At 35.9% G+C, this 20,151-nt stretch overlaps 1 protein-coding gene across 2 annotated transcripts in view; it reads left to right on the top strand.

Moving 5' to 3' along the window:
• Positions 1 to 404: 404 nt before the first annotated feature.
• Positions 405 to 20,151, top strand: part of gol (ring finger protein goliath) — an 88,175-nt gene continuing 68,428 nt past the window's right edge. Inside the window, exons 1-2 of one of the 2 annotated variants that reach the window (XM_089100142.1) lie at positions 405 to 989; positions 17,193 to 17,328. In XM_089100142.1, the coding sequence (XP_088956268.1) occupies positions 557 to 989; positions 17,193 to 17,328 (569 nt within the window). In that variant the 5' untranslated portion in view covers positions 405 to 556. Of the gene's footprint in view, positions 990 to 17,192; positions 17,338 to 20,151 lie in introns of both variants that reach the window. The other variant, XM_089100134.1, reaches the window with a different exon arrangement.

Genomic DNA, 20,151 nt, shown 5'->3' with positions numbered 1-20,151 from the left:
ATATAAAGTCTGAAAGAAAAAAGCCGATTGTGAAAATTGTCTCTTTTTTATTAAATCAGTGTTCCGTGATAAACTAGTTGTCTCCATTTTGAAGAGAGGACTTTTCCATCCCAGAGAAGTTGTTTCGAAAGTTTTCTCACTTTCATTTTTCGACCCCCCTAAGCCTTATTCTGAGAAGGTACCACTACGTCAGCAACTTCCTTTTTTCCAAAAAGATCGGTCAATGACAATACTATCTTGGGACTGATCGTGAATAATGGTAAAAGGTACCATATGCTGATATGCGAACCATACATGCTAAAAATCTTAACAAAAACCTTATGCTAAGGCCATATACCCGTACCCGCTTTACGTAATTTTTCAGACTCAGATAGTTTTTGTGCTGAACGCAAGTTAAATACATTCGTTAGCGCATCTCCGAGAATGTCATGTTGTATATCTAGGAATCAGTGCTTTGACAAAGTGGTTCTTAAGATGAGGTTATAAGAGTTCATGCTACACTCCAGCTCGGCTGTTAGTAGCATAATCTCGGTTTGTGTGTTTTTTTTTATGAAACATGAAATCGTATTTTTTCTGCCTATTAGTTCATTGTGTTTTTTGGATCGACTGCATGGATAATCAAGTCCCAACTATTGATTGGACGTCAAATAGTGATGACTATATTATGGCAAATATGAATATAACTTATTGGGATGACAAGAATATGGTAACAATAACAGAGCGTGGTGAGCTGGCTAAATTTGGTACTGGAAAAATTGGTATTGTCAGGGGAAAATTATTTCATATTGTAAATAATGGTACTGACTATGGATGTGAAAAACGATTTAAAAATCATCCAGAAAATATAAACTGGGTTGCCTTGGTGCGGAGAGGCAAATGTTATTTTGATGAAAAAATTGAGGCGGCCTTTGCAAGTAACGCTTCAGCAGTTATTGTGTACAACAATCGGGATGACGGTCTTCAAAAAATGACCCTGAAAACAAGATTCCGTAAGTATTTGTTCTGATTGATTTAGGTTACGGTCTTTGAACTAAAGCATGAGGGTGATTTCGCTATGTATTTTGCATTCATACATTGTTGCTCGCAGCCAAATTTAGAGGTAGAGGAAGGATACATAGACGTAGAGAGCGGGGGGACAAGACCCCTCCAGAACGAAGCTTGGATGGGGTTCAGCCGTCCGTTGAAGCATGGGCTATGCTCGGGAGTTTCTGAAAAGACAGTTCTTTTGGTAAAATTTGGAAGCATTAGGAATGCCATTGGAGGGACATTTATAGACTGAAAGAATCGCGAATTTTACTAAAAAGAAGTTAAATAATGAATAAATAGCTTGTATCAAAGTTTTTCGTAATAATTCGATGTAATTATTGGGTGACTTTTTAGAGAGGCCCATATAATGCTCTAACCAAAAAGAGCAATAACATTCTGTTTTCCGTTTATTGTTCTTTCTAAGTATAGTAATCACTACCGTCACAATGTCTTTCCCGCCCCCCTCCCCTTAATGCTTTGACAAACCACTAGGCTGTATACATTTTTTTTTTTAAATTGGCAGCATGAACCAACTGATTGGTGTGAAATGAAGACAACATAAAATACCTTCTAAAACAGAGGAAAACTTTGTATATCGTCAAGGGCAGGCGATTATGCAGTAAGAGGTGGGCTCAGGGGCCCTGCTCCCTGAACTCCTATATTTTTCTCAATATCTGGGCTCTTCTGATTCAGATTATAACTGTTTTGTCTTCTTGGGCCCCGCAAGAAAAATTCTGTGCACATTCCTTATGTCCTTGGGCTGTATCTAGGGATTAGAGAAGGGGGGCTAGAACGAAACTGGGGTGAGGTAGTGATTATATTATTTGGAGAGAGCGGTGAATGGGGAATCAAATGATAGATTTATTTTTCTGTGTAATTTCTGTGTTGTACTGGAGTTTTACTTAATTTTCTGAAAGGACTAAGCTTAAAATATGTGTACTTTTATGGAAGTGTTTGGGGTTTCATCGACTGACGTGCTTGCCCTAACGTTCCTAGATAAGGGAGGAGGGTTTTATACCCCTGTGAGAGGAGTTTTGCCTGAGTGAGAACAAAACAACTGTAAATACAAAGTGTTTGAAATCATTTTTAAAGCGGATATCATCGGAGGGAAACACTATAATCTGATACGAAGGAACATGTTGCGTATTACAAATTAACAATTTCATAGTTTTAGTGTTTCTTTAGTTTTATATATTCCTAGAGTCTATATATGGGACCGTCGGGGGTGGGGCTGAGGTACACTGTCAGAAAAGTGACCAAGATATTTGGAAATAGCGTAAAATAAGGAATCTAATGGTCTCACTTTTACTTGTTTAGCATTTTCCCTCTGGGGTGAGTAGCCACTAAATAAGTACGTTAAAAATAGGGAATTGTACGGAAGAAAGTTGCATTTTGTATCAAAAGCCTGAATCAAAATTTTTGATTGTATACATCTATTATCATTTTATTGGAAATTGTAAGGTTATCCCCAAGGAGCAGAATGTAGCCACTTGCAGAGGTGCTGGTACTTGTATGATATGGCCCCGACCTAATTTTCTTCATCTAAGTAGAACATGTTTCTCTGACGCTCAATCCTCATGAAATATACCTCAGTATGATAAGAATGTTATACTTAAAACAAATTTGGGCTATATATTTGCACAATAGAGGGGGGGGGGTAAAGTATAGCGGGTCTGCATGCCTAATGTATTGGGTATAATTATTCTGCATATTAAAATATTAACAATTGTTTTCCAACTTCACACTGTCCAAATACTTTACCCCCCCCCCCCTCAACCCCCAATGTGCAAATATACAGCCCAAATTATATATTCCCCATCTATTTTGTCACTTCTCTTTGTCTTGTCTCACGCTAAGCTGAAATGTACTAACGAAATAAACTGGTTCTACAATGCGTCAATGGATGAACAACTTGACTGGTCGGGCCTATATCGTACAAGTACCGAGGTGCTCATTTTGGAGAAAGTCCAAATTTCGGGTGAAGGGGATAAAAATTTTGAAACTGCAAAAACATACGAATTAAAACGAAGTTCGAAGCTGTTGATCAAATCGTAAAAGTCAAGAGATATCAGGAGGGAGCCGGAACCCAAGGTCAGGTCCTCACGCACATGTCTGGTCTGCTTCAAAGAGTTAATATAGGCTACGTGTATACCTGGATATAAAATTGTCATATTATCATTCTTTTTTTTTAATGGAATTTTACAATCTAGTAATAAGATTGAACTTCTTCACTGTCATATCGTTACCACACGGCGGTTTGAACTGCAATTCTCCGCCTCCAAAGAAGAGTACCGTTACCATTCCCCTTTGGTAACTACTAAATCAGGCCTCATGATGTTAATTACTGCTTGCTTCTAGTATGAAACAAAATGGTTGCAGAAGAAAAATACCCTAAAATCTAGGGGGGGGGGGGACAATGGCTGAAATATAACAGCACAAACACAGATGGTAGTCCTATAGAAAGATTCCTTCTGTAAAAGAAAGATTATCGTAACAAAAGATTAGTTGCCGTTCAATTCCCTGTTCAACACTTTCCAAATGTTACTCCCTAAATAAAAATTTTACTACCCCCAAATAGGGCCCATTGTAGTAATAGGCTATATAGGCCTACACTACTTCATGAGAAAACACTATAATAACAAAATTTGGACATTATAATACACAGAACGTTTATATTAATTGTTCTGTAAATAGCCCAGGGCTATGTCTGGCCCCATTAGGGGGGGGGGGCCGGGAGAGACTCTTCGAGATTGGGAATATTATATTTTGATAGAGTATTGGATGGAAAATTTAATGATACTACACTTTGGGTATTATGGTTTTCTTTTGCCCTAATTATAGTTTACCCTAAGGATTTAACTACAATCAAATGGTTCGTAGTAACGAACTGTGAGTAGGAAGCGACTCGGCACAATAGTAACCGAAACTCTAAAAAACGGAATTTTTGTAACAATAGATACATCCAAAAAATTGGCTTTTCATTCTGATTCCCAACATATAAATTAGGCTCAGTAGTCATTACAATGTTCAAATATTCATTAAGCTTAATTTTACCCATAAAAAGCTACGAGCCTGAGAAAATTTACCTGGTTTTCGAAAAAGGAAGAAAACACCTCCAAAAAGTCAAGGGATCTGAATGACAGTCATACCTCTGGATTCACCACATCAGAGGACCATACTTTGCAGGTTTCAAGCTTTAATCTACAAAGACAGAAATTCGTATTTTTTGCAACAAGAAAGATCATGGATGCGTGCTTATTTGTGTTTTTTTTTTCCTGGGGTGATCGTATTGAACCAATGGTCCTAGAAGATCGGGAGAGGACTCATTTGTACGGAAATCAAAAATTTGAGTGCCCTTTTTAAGTGACCAAAAATATTTGGGGTCACTAGCCCCCTCCAACGCCCCTTTTCCCCCAATTGCATCCTATAAAAAATTGTGAGAATGCCATTTGATTCAGCATATTTGAAAAGATCCAACAACTATACCCTTGGAAATATCGGTGACCCCCTATAGTCCCTGGGGAAAAGGCTCTTAGTTACGAAATTTGCACAATTTTCAGATTTGTTATTGTGAAGCACGCGGATTTTTCTTTTTTTTGGGGGGGGGGGGATTTCTTGTTTTCTATAAAAAGTGAGGGGCGAGGAAGGGGTGGTCTTATTTATGAATGGAACAATTTCTGTTCATTTTAAGTTTTAATGTTACTCCTTACTTTTTTTTATTGTGTATACAAAGATGACAAAAAATCATATCTCACTTGTCACTCACCACAGAAGATAGCCCAATAGAAACCCTTGTCTGTAAGTTTTTTTGTTCGTTTAGTGGTGAACGGGAATTTATTGAAAGTGAAAAGTTCACAAAAAAGAAAAGTTTGGAGAACCCTACTAGCCAGTAAAAGAGAAAAAAGTTTCAAATCTGGGCGAAATTTCAATTTTGTAACTGGGAACGATTAGGACGGAAAAAGCCGTTAGTACTTGAGTACACGGATCCTAGTCACAAACGAAGGAATTTTTAGGAGGCCGTACAGTGGAGTCAATTCAAGAGAATTTAGAGGGGGCAAAATATTCCCCAAATCTAGACGGGAGAGGGGGTATTTTTTTCAATGTTTTCCAATGAAAATACCGGAAAGATATTTTCAACATAAATACTCCCTAAAAGGGTATTTTCAAAATCTAGGGGCGCATGCGCCCCCATTGACACCACTAGTGAAATAATAAAAATAAATTTATTTGGTACGTGTATGATAGACGACCTTCCTAATGTTCTTCTTATATGTTTCACTGACACTCGATCCTAGTGAAACATACCAAAGTAATATACAAATATAGTGATTTAAATAGAATTTTGGGCTATATATTTGCACGTTAGGGGGGTGGGTAAAGTATAGCGGGTCTGGATGCCTAATGTGTTAGGTACAATTATTCTGCATATTATGTGATAAGAATTGTTTTCTAACTTCACACTGTTCAAATACTTTACCCACACCCTCTTCCTAATGTGCAGAAATATAGCCCAAACAGGGACGTACGCAGGGGGGGGGGCCTTCGGGCCCCCTCCCTGAAATCTCACAATATTTTCATTTCCCCATAATTTTCTGATTTTTCTCACAGAATAATGGGTTTGAAGGATTTGCCCCCCCCCCCCAATACAAATTGCCCCCTCCCCCCCGAAAAAAATTCATGCGTACGTGCCTGAGCCCAAATCATGTATTTTCCATGTATTCTATTACTTTTTTTTTGTCTTGTCTCACGCTAAGCTGAAAAAAACCTAACGAAAAAAACCGGTTCTATAATGCGTCAATGAATGAACAACTTTAATGGTAGGGGCTATATCATACAATTGCCGTTTATTTTATAACTCGAATAAGAAGTGACCAGGAATTTGTAAAAAAAAAAATTGAATTTTGGGGAAGGGATCAGGCACTGATTCCCAATCACTTACGTGACTGATCTCCCCATTTTAGAATGCTTATTTAGATTGTCAATAGGAATCAATAACCTATTTGCTGGAAAGGGTTAAAAGAGAAAAACACCTCGCTACAGACCCATTTTTCTTAATTATCAGTATTTAAGTGACATCATTCTGATCCTATCACTTTATTTCGTATCGCGATTGAAATCTGTGTTACATTGCTCTATTGACTGTTGAATTACCACCTTTTTATTCCGTAATAAGAAAAGGAATAAAAGGCCATTTACCTTTATTCAGCTTGATTGCATTGACTTTTAATCAGCTTCATCCGGACGATTATCTGACGCTTGTCACGTTCTTATCAGTGATTATGGGTTATCTTAAACAGGACTTTTAGTACCTCAATCAGAATAAATGATACTGTCTGCTATTTCATTTGACTGACTTTTGAATTCAGCGGCATATATATATATATATATATATATATATATATATATATATATATATATATATATATATATATATATATATATATATATAGGAGATGCTATTTTAAGAATCCCCAGTAACAGCTCATCATTTCTACCATTAAACAAGTCTCCCCTTAGATTTGCCGAATTATTGCAGTTAAAAAGAAAATGGCCCAATCCATCCCCCCAAATACCCCATAGTGGGTAAATTCGTAGTCTATTTGAAAAATTTAGATCCTTTAATTTGTTGCAAGTCGTAGACAATTAGCTGGCCCCTGAATCCAAATTCTAGCATATTTATTTGGTAAATTTAACTTGAAATAATATTCTTCGTCAAAACTGTCATTAATATTTCCGTAAAAAAATATACTTGTGGAAGCACTTATGCCAGCCCCCCAGTGTCGAATCTCTTGGTCTTCTAACTAGTCATTCAATCTTGTCATTAAAGAAAAATATCCTCACTTTCTTTGGGGTCTTGATCAGAGGTGTCTCTTAACTAGGTGGTGCCCGGAGCAAGGCTGTATCCAGGGGGGGGGGGGTTACCCGTTTTGACGCCCCCCCCCGCCCGAAATTTTTGACCGACTCGAAAATAAGTCGAAAATTAGTAAAACCTAGGTAAAAATCAGTAAAATTAGTCAAAAACTGAGTCAAAAATTAGTAACCCCCCCAAAAAAAGTAAAAAATTAGTAAAAACCCCCCTGAACAAAAATCCTGGATACGGCCCTGGCCCGGAGATAAATTAATCACAATGTCCCCCTCCCGACTCAAATATGAGCGAAAAAGCCGAACCAAAGTGAAAAATTTAATCGAAGTGGGCAACCTCTAGCCGCGGCGCCCCCCTCCACGGCCCCCCCCCACATGAACGGCTCTGGTCTTGACATGCTAGATCCCAAAAATGCACCTTTTAAAGCTTCAGACCATTCATAAAAATATTTATGAACCTCCTCCCTATGAGAATAGCTCACGTGAGCCATTCACGTATATATTATATATATATATATATATATATATATATATATATATATATATATATATATATATATATATATATATATATATATATATATATATATATATATATATATATATCATGGAATCGTCCATGTATATATATCATGGAATCGATACATATATATATACATATATATATATATATATATATATATATATATAAGTACGTTATCTCTACATATTTGTATTTATATATATTTTTGGAATTATTTATAGGCTCTATCTATAATATGTCATCGTGCATAAAACAAAGGATGTAGGTATATAAGGTTAGATAGGTTTTCGACACTGAAAAAGCTGAGAGTGTGCTGACCTCCCGTACCTGGTGTTCATTTTGCAACCACGCTTGGCACAGCTCCGCCACGCTTGGAACGTGCCACCTGTTGTACATGATTTTTGAGAGAGATCGACCCCTCGAAAATAGCTTACGCTCTTGGAATTTGATGCAAAACTTTCCTTAACGAGAGACAGGAGACTTTCGCGAACATCGTTACTTTTCAACGCTGTCAGACTCGGTTAAATAGAACATACAAAAAAAAGAAAAAAAGAATGACTGACTAAGATTTATATCCTCCTAAAATTGATGGAACGATCACAATTTTTCTGGTTTCAAATTTTTGTTATTTTTAGTGTGAGATCCGCTGAGAATTTCAAGAAACTACTGGTTTTACGGGCCACCGGCCTGCTGCTAACGCTAAGTAACGTAATTTAGAATCCTCTCTATTTTTGCAATTTTAAAGAAGAGAGAAAATAAGGTGTTAAGGTTTCTGCTGTAACAATTTTGTTCAAGAATTTAAATAAGAGAAAAATATTTGAAATTTTACGGTTTAGTTTAATAAAGGGGACCCATTATGGTATATAGTGTAGGGAATATAGTTTGGTTGTCTTTAAGTCAGAGATTCTGAAACATTCCTTGTCCCAATCGTGGTCAATCTCCTGTACCTCCTCTGAAACAGAGATGGCTCTGAGCAATGGATAAAAATCAGTAGAGAATTTTTTCTCACTGTCTAACTGTTTCTAAAGTTTGTTTGAAACACCTCTTTGGGAACAGTTATTCGAAAGTATGCCATTTATTCAAAGATGGATTTTTTACAAATAATTTCCCCATTTTTCTTGAGAGGGAGTTGGATGGAATATTGGCGCTGGATTGACTCTAGTGATTTCAGCTAGTACAATATAAAAGCGGCATTCATCAATTTTATCAAATCAAAATGTTCATTGTTTTGGTTATATAGAATGTGTCGAAAATGGATTTTTTTTTCTGGAATAAGGTCTAGAAAGAATGATTTTAGCACCAATCCCCCCCCATCTCAGTCGTAATTTGGGCTTTTGTCACCTCAGAATACAATCCGGCTATGTCCATAATCACGATGTTATTTGTTTTGAGCATCCTCAAAAATATAGCCTTGACTTTGGCAGTGGTGATAAAAAGTAGCAGATGGCTGAAATGTTATTCACAGCTATGCCTTCTTTGTGGTTAATCTAATGTTAGCCATTATGAAAGATGAGTTTGACGAAGTGTGACGCTTATTATGCAATTAGAAGACACAAAACCTCTAATCTCCGTCTTTTTCAGAAATGAAAAAGGTTTATATTTATATATTAAAAGGTTAAGTTTATATTTAAGTTAGTAAGATAAAGCTTTGTTTTAAAACTGGCTCATGGCCAAATTTGCATTTCTTGTAAACAAAAAACGAATGTTGGAAAAAATGTGTTGCAAAATGTGCATAGATCTTGACAAGGAAGTCGTCAGAAAGATTAAAATCAAGACGAATAGAAACTAAGAAATATATAATAAACATAATAGGTCAGTCAAAAAACTAAAACTAACACAGAGCTCGAAGTGCATAAAAACTTGACAACGCGAATTTAATCACCTTAAAACATTTAATGAAACTGCGGAATAAAATCAAGCGAAAATCCTTCATCGAGTTTGCCATTTTTTATTTGGCACCTCTTCAGAGGATCCACAGTAACACTAGTAGAGTAGTGTGTGGTACCGCCAAAGACTAGCCGTGTCTTAAAGTTTAATGTTGTGCTAAACACTGTTTTTTTTGGACCCACACTCACTCGCCTTCCTCTAAGATGGTGGTGTCAAGCCAAGAAAATTTAAGTGGAGGAGGGGGGGGGGGGGCAAAATATTTTTAATCTTTTTAAAAATACAAAAAAATGGTACTTATGTACTATCTGTAACACACGTGCCATATTATATAGGGAAGATGCTTGAGAAATTAGTCTAACGGGTTTCTTTCAATAGACAATTGGATTGGAAACCGTGGTTTGTCATTGCGTTTATTTAAACTATTGTTTTTTGGGGTTTAGGGAGAAAAAAGGTACCTAGGTTGGGTTAGGTTAGTTTACGTATTTAATATATGTTATGGTTCACCCCCCCCCCTAATGTGCAACTATATAGCCGAAATTTGTTTCTAAACTATTATATTTTCATCCTATTTTTTATTTCATTTGCATTAACCAAACTTCACTTTTCGCGTGTGTTACAGATAGTGCATAGGTACCAAAAACATTTTCAATGAAAACTGGAGCCCCTCTCAAAAAGTTATTTTTCCAAATAATCTTATTTTAAAAATATAGAATAAATTCCAAGGATGAAAAAAATAGGCTAGTAAAGCAAATTCCAAATGTTAAACTGATAAAATGTCCTAGAACTATAATGCACTGGTGACTCGTGAGCGGTGTACGGGTCTTTTTTTAGAAAGGGGGTAAAATTAAAAAAAAAGCAATCGGCGCGAGGAATACAAAAAATTATAGGAATAGTCCTAAAACATCGGGATTTCTTGGGGGTTAATAGCCACTCAGAAGCCCCCCCCCCCACGCGTACTTACTGAACGTGAGTGCTTGGCAAGACATAACAATTCTAAGAGGGCTTTCACAAAATGAAGGCATCTGAATAGTCCCAGTTCTCCTAGTTTCATTCCCCCAAATCTTATTCTTCAAATTTTATTTCCTGCGTTTCATACATGTCTCAAGGTATCCACAAACGAACACCAAAATAAAAAATCTTCATAATTTGGCATTTAATTGTGCGATAAAGTCCATGGAGACGGTCTTGTCTAGGGACGAAGTTTTTTATCTCCTCTCCAAAACCAAAAACGAAAAGTTACTAGAATTAAATGTATATATATATATATATATATATATATATATATATATATATATATATATATATATATATATATATATATATATATATATATATATATATATATATATATATATATATATATATATATATATATATATATATATATATATATATATATATATCACTAAAATATCTGGAGGCTGTCCTTGCCCAGCGATGAGTCTGGCAATTTTTGACGGAATTCCAAAATGGAAAGGGGGTGGTGGGTGTGCTCTGGGATTTGATACAGGTGCCAGGACTCCTGGTACCTAAGTCAGATCCTCAACAGCCACCTGGCCCAGGAGGCTGTCGAGGATTTTATCAAAGATTTCAATCCCAGCCTCAATTCGATTCTAAAATGTATGTAGCGGATGCCGTGCGTATGGGAAGCTTACAACTTATTTCCACGCAACATCTGAGTTTCAGATGCTAGGTGAGGGAGAAAACAGTGACTTCGTTGGGAGGGGGGGGAGAATTTGGATAAAAAAATTATATAGCCCATGCCCCTTGACTATCCGGATATGGACCCCTCTTGCCCCCGCTCAATAAAAATGCTGGAGCTACGCCCCTGGTGGAAAACGTGCAGTTTTGCTGCAAACAAGTAGTAGTATGTAGAGAATTGGTTTGCCAATATTCTCCGTATCCTTTCCAGTAGCTTTCTTGGAATTCTGTACATTCAATCTGACCAATTTTTCAGTAAAATATCATCCCGCGAAATGACACTCGAGAGACTGAGAAAGCGAAAAGGACCCATGTCTAATTGTGATAATGATTAACATAATGAATACCTTCAGAATAATATTAACTTAGTAATCCTGACTATAATTGACTTAAATCAGCAACTAATAATCGCTTTCTTTACCTTTGACCTGAGTTTATTATTTTACTAAATGGTAGAATGAACGCTGAGGGCAAGGGACGTACACATGATTTGTTTTTGGAGGGGAGGGGGCAGTGGTAATAAAAAAAACATTATTTTGATGATTTGAATAAGAAATTCGGAAAATTTTAAGATTTTGGTGGGGGCTTGCGCTCCGATGCTTCCCTCTGCGTATGTCCCTGTTAAGGGTACTTTTGCCCTTAAAAACTAAGTTGTATTAGAAAATGAGTTTTTAACAATATTGGCAGAGTGATCTTTAAAGCTGAAACAAAAATACTACCGCATTTCTGACCTTATATTTCGTTTCGATTTACTATGATCGAGAAGACGAATGCCTTGAAAGACTGGCGGCGAATCAAATGTTTTGCTACCACTAATTTTGTGTTATTATTATATTCTAATGGGTCAGTTGAACGCAAGTTATCATGAGCATTCGATTAATATTGCCAAGGATTGCTCTATAGTTTTGTTGTCTGTTCGGGGGTTGCCCGTCACATGACAGGCATTAGAAAGAAACATGTAGTATATACTCTTTTTCGAGGACCGGAGAAAAAATAGCTTGCCCCCTTCCTCCAAACACAACGTTCTAAATCATTGCCGTTCTGAAGTAAATTATAATGAATTGTCGACTTATTTGGAGTTAAGAGCTATAAAGAATTCTCAGGTTGACACTAACGATTAAATTTTGTTGCTTACGTTATGTTAAGTCTGGGAAGTTACATTTACGCTCATATCGGGTCCATTTCGGGTCTCATATCGGGTTACATTTACGCTCATATCGGGTCCATTTCGGGTCTCATATCGGGTTACATTTACGCTCATATCGGGTCCATTTCGGGTCTCATATCGGGTTACATTTACGCTCATATCGGGTCCATTTCGGGTCTCATATCGGGTTACATTTACGCTCATATCGGGTCCATTTCGGGTTACATTTACGCTCATATCGGGTCCATTTCGGGTCTCATATCAGGTTACATTTAAGATCATATCGGGTCCGGATCCATAAAATGCACAGTCATCCATAAGACACGAGCTATCACTTCCCAGTTCTCACGCTCGGCGACAGACCTGCCATTTGTTCCTGTAAAAAAAGACAGACCTTTCTTTTTTATCCGCAATATTTGATTGAAATTCTGATAAGCCTATGCGCTATGTTTTCTGATGACAAGAATTTATTGACCTCTCTTCCTTTCCGTCCCATCTAGAGATCGATTTGGATTTTGATCCGCCAAGAGTATAACTAGAGTAGCTCTTATTCCCTACTAGGTTTGGTGTAGATTCGGCTTTCTTTTCTGGCTGGTGCCTGAATGATAAGAACTTAGACCCCACGGCCCCCCAAATCCCCAGAAGAGGTCAAATTGCGTCCGAGCAGCACAAAGGCACTCCTAGAGCACTCAAGCTTTTATTCCTACCATGTTTAGTTGAGGTATGACAACCCTTCCTTGTAGATGTGCAAGTGACAATTCTGGAAATACTCGTCCTTCCTCCCACTCATGAGTCAGACCGCAGCTATACTCGTTTCATTCTACTTAGAGCCCAAGCCCTAAATGCCAACTAAATCTGAGAAAATTGAATCGAAATCGAAGATTTCGATTTCGAATAGAAAATCCGGAGTGGGATTTTTAGATTTGATTTTCCAGAATTATTTCTTAGAAACCTAGTAGAAATACAAAAATTTGTATCTCAAGATTCGAAAGGATAATTTTAAGTTTTGCTCGAGTTTGGCGCTAAATGCTCCCTAAGAAGTTTGCTTTTGAGTTGGGACAGCGTCGTTTTCTTCAATTTCAGAGTGAGCGAAGCTGGGACAGTTTTGTTTTTGTTCATTCTATTTCATTATTCCCAACCCTTTAAACAAGACGATTCATTTTAATCGACAAAAAAATAACAGATGTTAGTCTTAAAAGAACAACAAGTATTATGAACAATATGTACGATCCAAGGCTACCCTCAGTGAGGCCTAAATAATATTCCTCTTAATACATTTTCTCTTTGCCTTCGTTTATTGTCCTAACTTTTAATCAGTTACGACTAAGCATATTTTAATTTCACTCTCAATGAATAGTTTCGTCGCATTAATTTGCTTTTGCGCTGTAATCGTCTCAACGTTGAGTAAGGCAAAAAATGTCTTATAAGAAATATAGTGTCATATTCTTCAAGTGATCTTGACATCCGTATTTAAAGACCTGTATAATACAATACAAGGAGAATACAATTGAATCAACTGAAGGTCATGAACAACAATTTATCCGGCCACTCAACTAGGGTCATAAAGATGCTTTTCAAAAACACCCAAATTGATCTTTATTTTATTCCCTTCAATCAAGAGTCCTCAGTACAGTATATTTTAATTTAAAATACTGCTGCATATTTTTTCATGTATCTTACGGGATGCAAGAAAGTAGTCTGGGGTTTTGTTTTAAGGGCTTTTATAATGAACATTTGTTTGTTCATTGAATCCCTGAGCGACAAGCTTGCTACTTGCCCCGGCAGTGGCGCACTCAGAAAATAATTATGGGGGGGGGCTGACTGGGGTCCCTGGGCCAACCAACGGAAATCTCTAGGAATTCCCTAAAAAACGGTATTTTAAGGCATTACTTTAAATTTAGCTCTGTGAATGCACCTTTTCAGTAGGGACTAAGAAATGAATGATAAAACCGAGCAGATTGAATAAGATTTAAAAACCGAATGTAATTTTTTCTTGAGGGGGGATAGAGCGCCTTTAGTCCCCACCCCCCTCCGTGGGTGCGCGCCTGTGTACCAGTACAATGATCCAGCAATTGACACGTCTATTCGACGCCCTATGCGTCAGCAATAGCTTTGGAGGATCTTTATCCTTTTTTATCGCTGAATAATCGGTTAATTTATCGTTGAATTTTTTGTCACTGAATCGTTGAATCCTAGTTAATCGTTGAATCCGAATTTATCGTTGAATTTTTTATCGTTGAATCCTAATTACTATAAGACGAAACCTAGTCAATGAATGAGTTGAATCTACATTTTTATTTGAATGTCTTGACTGTTTTGGGAATTACTTGTATATTTTTATCTTCGGGGAAAGAAATTCTCAACGATCGATTTTTTTATATTCTTATAGAAGAAGGCTTGCTGACAAGACCATGCCCAGGGGGGGTGTAGGGTGTTTGACCCCCTCCCCCCGAAATGTGTGTCCGACTCGTAAAAACGTAACAAGAATGGAATATAAACAAACTTTTGATGCGTTTTTAAAAGTTTTTTTGTACCCCCCCCCTCCCCCAAAAAAATCCTGGATGCGGTCTTGCTTGCTGATGATTCATTCTGCAAATATATTCCGAAACTGATTTTGTAATATTTCTGAGTCATATCTTCAGAGAAAAGTTATATTTCACCTATTACCTTTTTCCTATTATTCAGAAAGGGGCGTCACTTGTTAAAGGTAGGTGGCAATTTTCACTGATCGATATCGAGATTTCGATAGAATTGAAGAAATGGCAAAATTATGTCACAACGCGAAATTCCGTCGTGCTTCATGCCATAATTTTCAGGGTTGGTTTTTTACCAGCTTGCTAAAAAGATTTGGAAGAACCTCCTCAGCCCAAACTTGGCACCTATGGCTTCTACATTGGCTTGCTGAAAAAAAAAAAAAACGAATATGACTTTACTTTTGAAATGAAGAAGTTCCTGAGCAGAGTCATCGCCAGCCGAAATGTTCGAATATGAGTGCAACGGATTTTACTAGTTAGAATCTGTCCTTTCTACAAGAAAAAAGTCCTACAAGTGATATTAATTTAATTTTATAAGAACAGAAAATCCATTGGTGTCAGAAAATCGAAATCGATTCCCAAACCTCATTAAGGGAAAAAAATAAGGTACCGTCAACTAAAAAATAACATGATATATAAATCAATTATAAATAAATAAATACTATAAATCAATTAGAAAAGCAGTTATTCTGATGGAAGTAAAGGTTACGCGAATAAAGATTATTACTTCGTAGCCTGTGCAACCTACCTGTAAAACTAACTGAAATAAACCGAGTCATAATATTTCCTTGTATTTATCGCATTTTGAAGGACTTCGTTCTTTGCTGGATGCACAAATTAATATTTGATTTCTCTAGATTTGAAAAATAAGGGGCTTTAGCATGTTTTGCAGTAGAAAAAACAGAATATTCTAAGTTTTTTAAATGTACGGCTTTTAGATTATTATTTTGTAGACAAGTCTGAAGGTATCCAGGTAGTATTAGGATTAAAGATTGACTTTGCAAATTTGCCTCATAGCTTGAAATTTTTGTCGGAATTGATACTAATGACGGGAAGCGGCATTTTGCTTTGGTACGATCTCTTCTGTTAATTAAAATTGTACAGATATTTGGGTTTTCGTTCAAATTAACCCAATCACGATATTCTATGAATTAGATCACCCCTGGGAAAAAATGAGGGGAAGGAGGCACATATGTTCCTACGCATGCAAAATATAATTTTCCTCATTGTTCATGATGGGGGTCTCTAAACCCCAATTTAAGGGATTCTGATACAGGTAATTTAAACTGTATAATTTTTAGTTCAATTGGGTCTCACTGTGGGTTGAGGGGAGGGGAGTTCAGGCTCTTTTTTGAAGTTCTGGAAATTGTATCCTCATAGTTACAAATTACCATTTAATTGCATCGAAATAAAAATTACTATTTTCAAAATAGCGTAATATTGAAAATATTAGTCACTAGACAGTTATTTTAAAACTCCTTTTCAGGTTTTGGCTACTATGTCCCGTGGTTCGTCATTGTTGCAGCTACTACTGCAACGATGATTTAATATCTATGGTCACAATACCATCCAATTATAATTGGATTAAAAATTTAAAAAAAAGTTAGAATACCTACATGAAAGTATGTTAAGAAACCTCATTTCTTTACTGCACTTTCCTAGCAGACTGAAAAGCCTAGAGGTCATTTTAGCCCCCTACCCCGTAAGGAGGTAGAGCTGCTTATTTGTTGAATTTTCCCTTGATTTATAGTTTACCATTTTTGAATAGATTAATCCTAATGACCTCCCAGCCTTTACCCAGCTATGTCAATGCTGAAGTGGTCACATTAAGACTTCAGAGTAACCAGGGAACATTTAAAAAATTTGGTTTTATCGCTTTATTCTTGAAGGGGGATTTCTGAAATACTCAGAAGTCTAATCTATCAACATTTGACAATACTAATTTAAAAATAGAATCCAAGGGTGGTTTAGCTATAACCGGTAAATTTTTAAATTTAAAACCTTGATCTTCTTTTCAGTTGAGCTCTGACTTCACTATAATAGTACATAAAAAACTAATTGATATCAATGTACATCTCTTTAGACCACAATAAAGAATCTACAAAATTTATAAGTTGCTGCACCATGTCATGGGGCCAAGATCTAGTTTGAACTGTGGATCCATTGTGAAAGTTCTATTCCCGTGGATCTAACACAAGGCCCAATGTCTGATTTGGACTGTGTGGGTCCGTTCCTGAAAGTTTATTTCATGTGGCAGAACAACTTTTGGAGTTGGACAAAAGTCGTCATGCAGCAATGTTATCTCGAATTTAGCAGACTTATTTTGTTTTCTTGCATCATTTATTGTAAAAATTATTAAATTTTACCATTTTCATACAAAGCTCTTAGTACATGGGAAGGGGTAAAGAGTCAAGTTTGGATTGGATCAGGGTGGGGGAGGAATATATATATATATATAAAGAAAAAAAAAGAGATTATATAGTTTATCATTTGCAAAAATTTTTTTTTCTAGGCAATAAAATAGTATCCGTTTTCATGTCTCGAGCGAGGGGTGAAGAACTTGCACGCCTTTTGGATAATGGCACACAAATACATGTCGCTATCAGCATAGGAACTAAATATACATTCAAGTATACAAACATAAACAGGTACAGTCTGTAAGTTCGTTTGTTTTATTTTCATTTTTTTTATAAATTGGCTGCACGCGTTGTTGTGAATTTTAAAAGCATATTGATAAAATATCACTGTAAAAAGACTGGGAAGGCGCCAATGTGTATTGCACTCTAGAATGGCCAGATTTATTGTCTGTAAGGGCTCTTCTAGAGGCTTCATAGTAATTCCTTGGGTAACACAGAAGGGTTGTGCCGCTGACCTGTCAAAATCGTCCTACTAGACTGTTAAAATTATTCCAGCCGAAACAATGTCTCTTTCTTTAACTTGTTTTCCTCGACTCACCGACTTTTTAGTATTTTTTTATACTTTCGTCGTAACCCGCATCCAGGGGGTTTGGAGTGTTCGAACCACCCCCCTCCCCCTCGAAACATTTGTTCGACTCGTAAAAACGAAGCAAAAATGAATATAAATAAATCTTTCATGAGCTTTTATTGTTCTTTTGTACCCCCCCCCTCCCAAAAAAAGAGATAATTTTGTAACCCCCCCCCTGAAAAAACCCTGGATACGACCCTGCTTTTGTCATATAAATTTGTTAGCCATTTTTCGACCACTTCTGAATGTTCCATTACTTCCAAACCATCAGTGTATATACTTCCGATTGCAGTGCAATAACACAAGATAAAAATACACCACCCCTCTGGTATACCCCCCCTTGCATAAATAAAACAACATAAACAGACATTCGGATAAATGTTTGTCATAGAAGACTAACTTTTTTTTTTTTTTTTTTTTTTTTTTTTTTTTTTTTTTTTTTTTTAGAGAACTAAAAAGTCGAAAACAATAAATATAGCCTATATATGAAAAATCAAAAAAAAAATCGAAATGGATTAAAAAGTAAAAATAACCTTCTTTTTCTTGAATCTACGTGTATAAGAGAAAATAAAGGGCGCAAGCCAGATTGGGTTTAACATAAATTGACCTTTTCTACTCATTCTCCTCAATTCACCGACTTTTTTCACTGACTCCTATTCACTTATATTCATATATTGTATAGAAAAAATCTAATTTTTAATTCAAGTTGCAAACGACTTTAGTTTTTTTTACATTTAGCATTTCTTAAATAGAGCCGTTACAGTATAAGCTAAATGACGCATTAGCTGCTATTTATTATTGAAGGATTTTGGGATATTCTTTTTTATGAAAAATTTTCAATTCTTTGGGGAAATTGAATTGATAGATCATATTTTTAAAAGTAAAGGTTTTTAGTGTGATCTTAGACGATCCAGCAACCAAAGATTCCACGTAAATTTTTGTTCAGCAAGCAAGGAAACCAACTATATAACTATATAACTATACTTACTTAAGCAAACCAACTATATAACCTATATATATAACTATATAACTATACTTACTTAAGCAAACCAACTATATAACTATATATATAACTATACTTACTTAAGCAAACCAACTATATAACTATATAACTATACTTACTTAAGCAAACCAACTATATAACTATATATATAACTATACTTACTTAAGCGAATCAACTATATAACTGCGTCATATAGTTGATTCGCTTAAAAAACTAAACTTGCTTAGAAAGCAAAGAATAAATAATTGAAGTGCTGAGTGGGCTGGGAAGCCAAACAAGGTCTAAACCTATATCTTTGGAAATCACGTGCAAAAATCGTTTCGGTTCCCCAGTTTCGAAAACAAAGAGCTCACAATTTCTATAAGCTGTAGAATTCAATCATGGACAATGCAATATTGTTTGCTTTTGTGAGCCTTTGGTTGTTTTTCCTTGCCATCTCAAGTCTTGTTTCTTTCCTTGATCAGCAGAATGTGGAGGTATTCGACGACAAATCTAAGTAAGCAATTTCTTTAATTCTACAGATATAGAGTTTTTAAGTGATTAAATTAAAAAAAACGAGTTTTTTCAACTGAAAGTAAGGAGCAATATTAAAATTTTAAACAAACAGAAATTATTACGGATTTGAGGAGGGTTGTCCCTTCTTGAATACCTCTTTCTTTACACTAAAGCACGACTTTTTGTTCCCTTATTTAAGAATGAGTCCTGAAATACAAGGACCGTTTATTTAAAATAATAAGCATTTTTAAAAGTCCTAAAAGAAACTACAAAACTATATCTTGTAGGGCAACATGAAGCTCAAACTTCTAACCGACAAATATTACATATTTGAGAATATGAATGTGACGATAAGTTTTTTATTTTATTTTAATCGTGTTTTTGTGACACTGACAACCTTAGCAAATGTTAGTTTTCTGGCTCAATGCACTCACAACTGCAATAAACCTTCCTTTCGCAGTATAATTCCGTAAGCTGGTTGTACACAAAATAAATTACTAGGTATCCAGCCCTTAGATACTTTTTTCGAAATATCGATATTTCTATGTCCGTAATGATTATCAACCAACTATGTATATACATGGTCGTTAAACAAAATATGACGATTTAAAATTTGTCTCTTAATTTTCTAAGTGGAATGTCCCCTGCCATATCTTGAAACATTCTAAACTGCTTCAAGTTTTGACTTTATTTGGCTATATTTCAATATGGAGCTGTTATCAAACAGCTCGTGGTAACGAACTGTAAGGAACGACCCGGCTCAATAGTAATCGAAACTCTTAAACATAGAATTGGGATACTAGTAGATATATCAAAAGAATCGGCTTATTATGCTGATTTCAAATATATAATTTTCATTAAGTTTAGTTTTACCCATCAAAAGCTACGAGTCTGAGAAAATTTGCCTGATTTTCGAAAAAAGGGGAAAACACCCCCTTAAAAGTCGTAGAATCTCAATGAAAATCACACCATCACATTCAGCATATCA

Source organism: Artemia sp. Qi Xiang Cuo, chromosome 2, assembly GCF_049724085.1.
Source record: "Artemia sp. Qi Xiang Cuo chromosome 2, ASM4972408v1, whole genome shotgun sequence".
Lineage (NCBI taxonomy): Eukaryota > Metazoa > Arthropoda > Branchiopoda > Anostraca > Artemiidae > Artemia > Artemia sp. Qi Xiang Cuo.
Note: the sequence above shows the minus strand (reverse complement) of the source record. Positions and strands in the feature narration are given on the sequence as shown.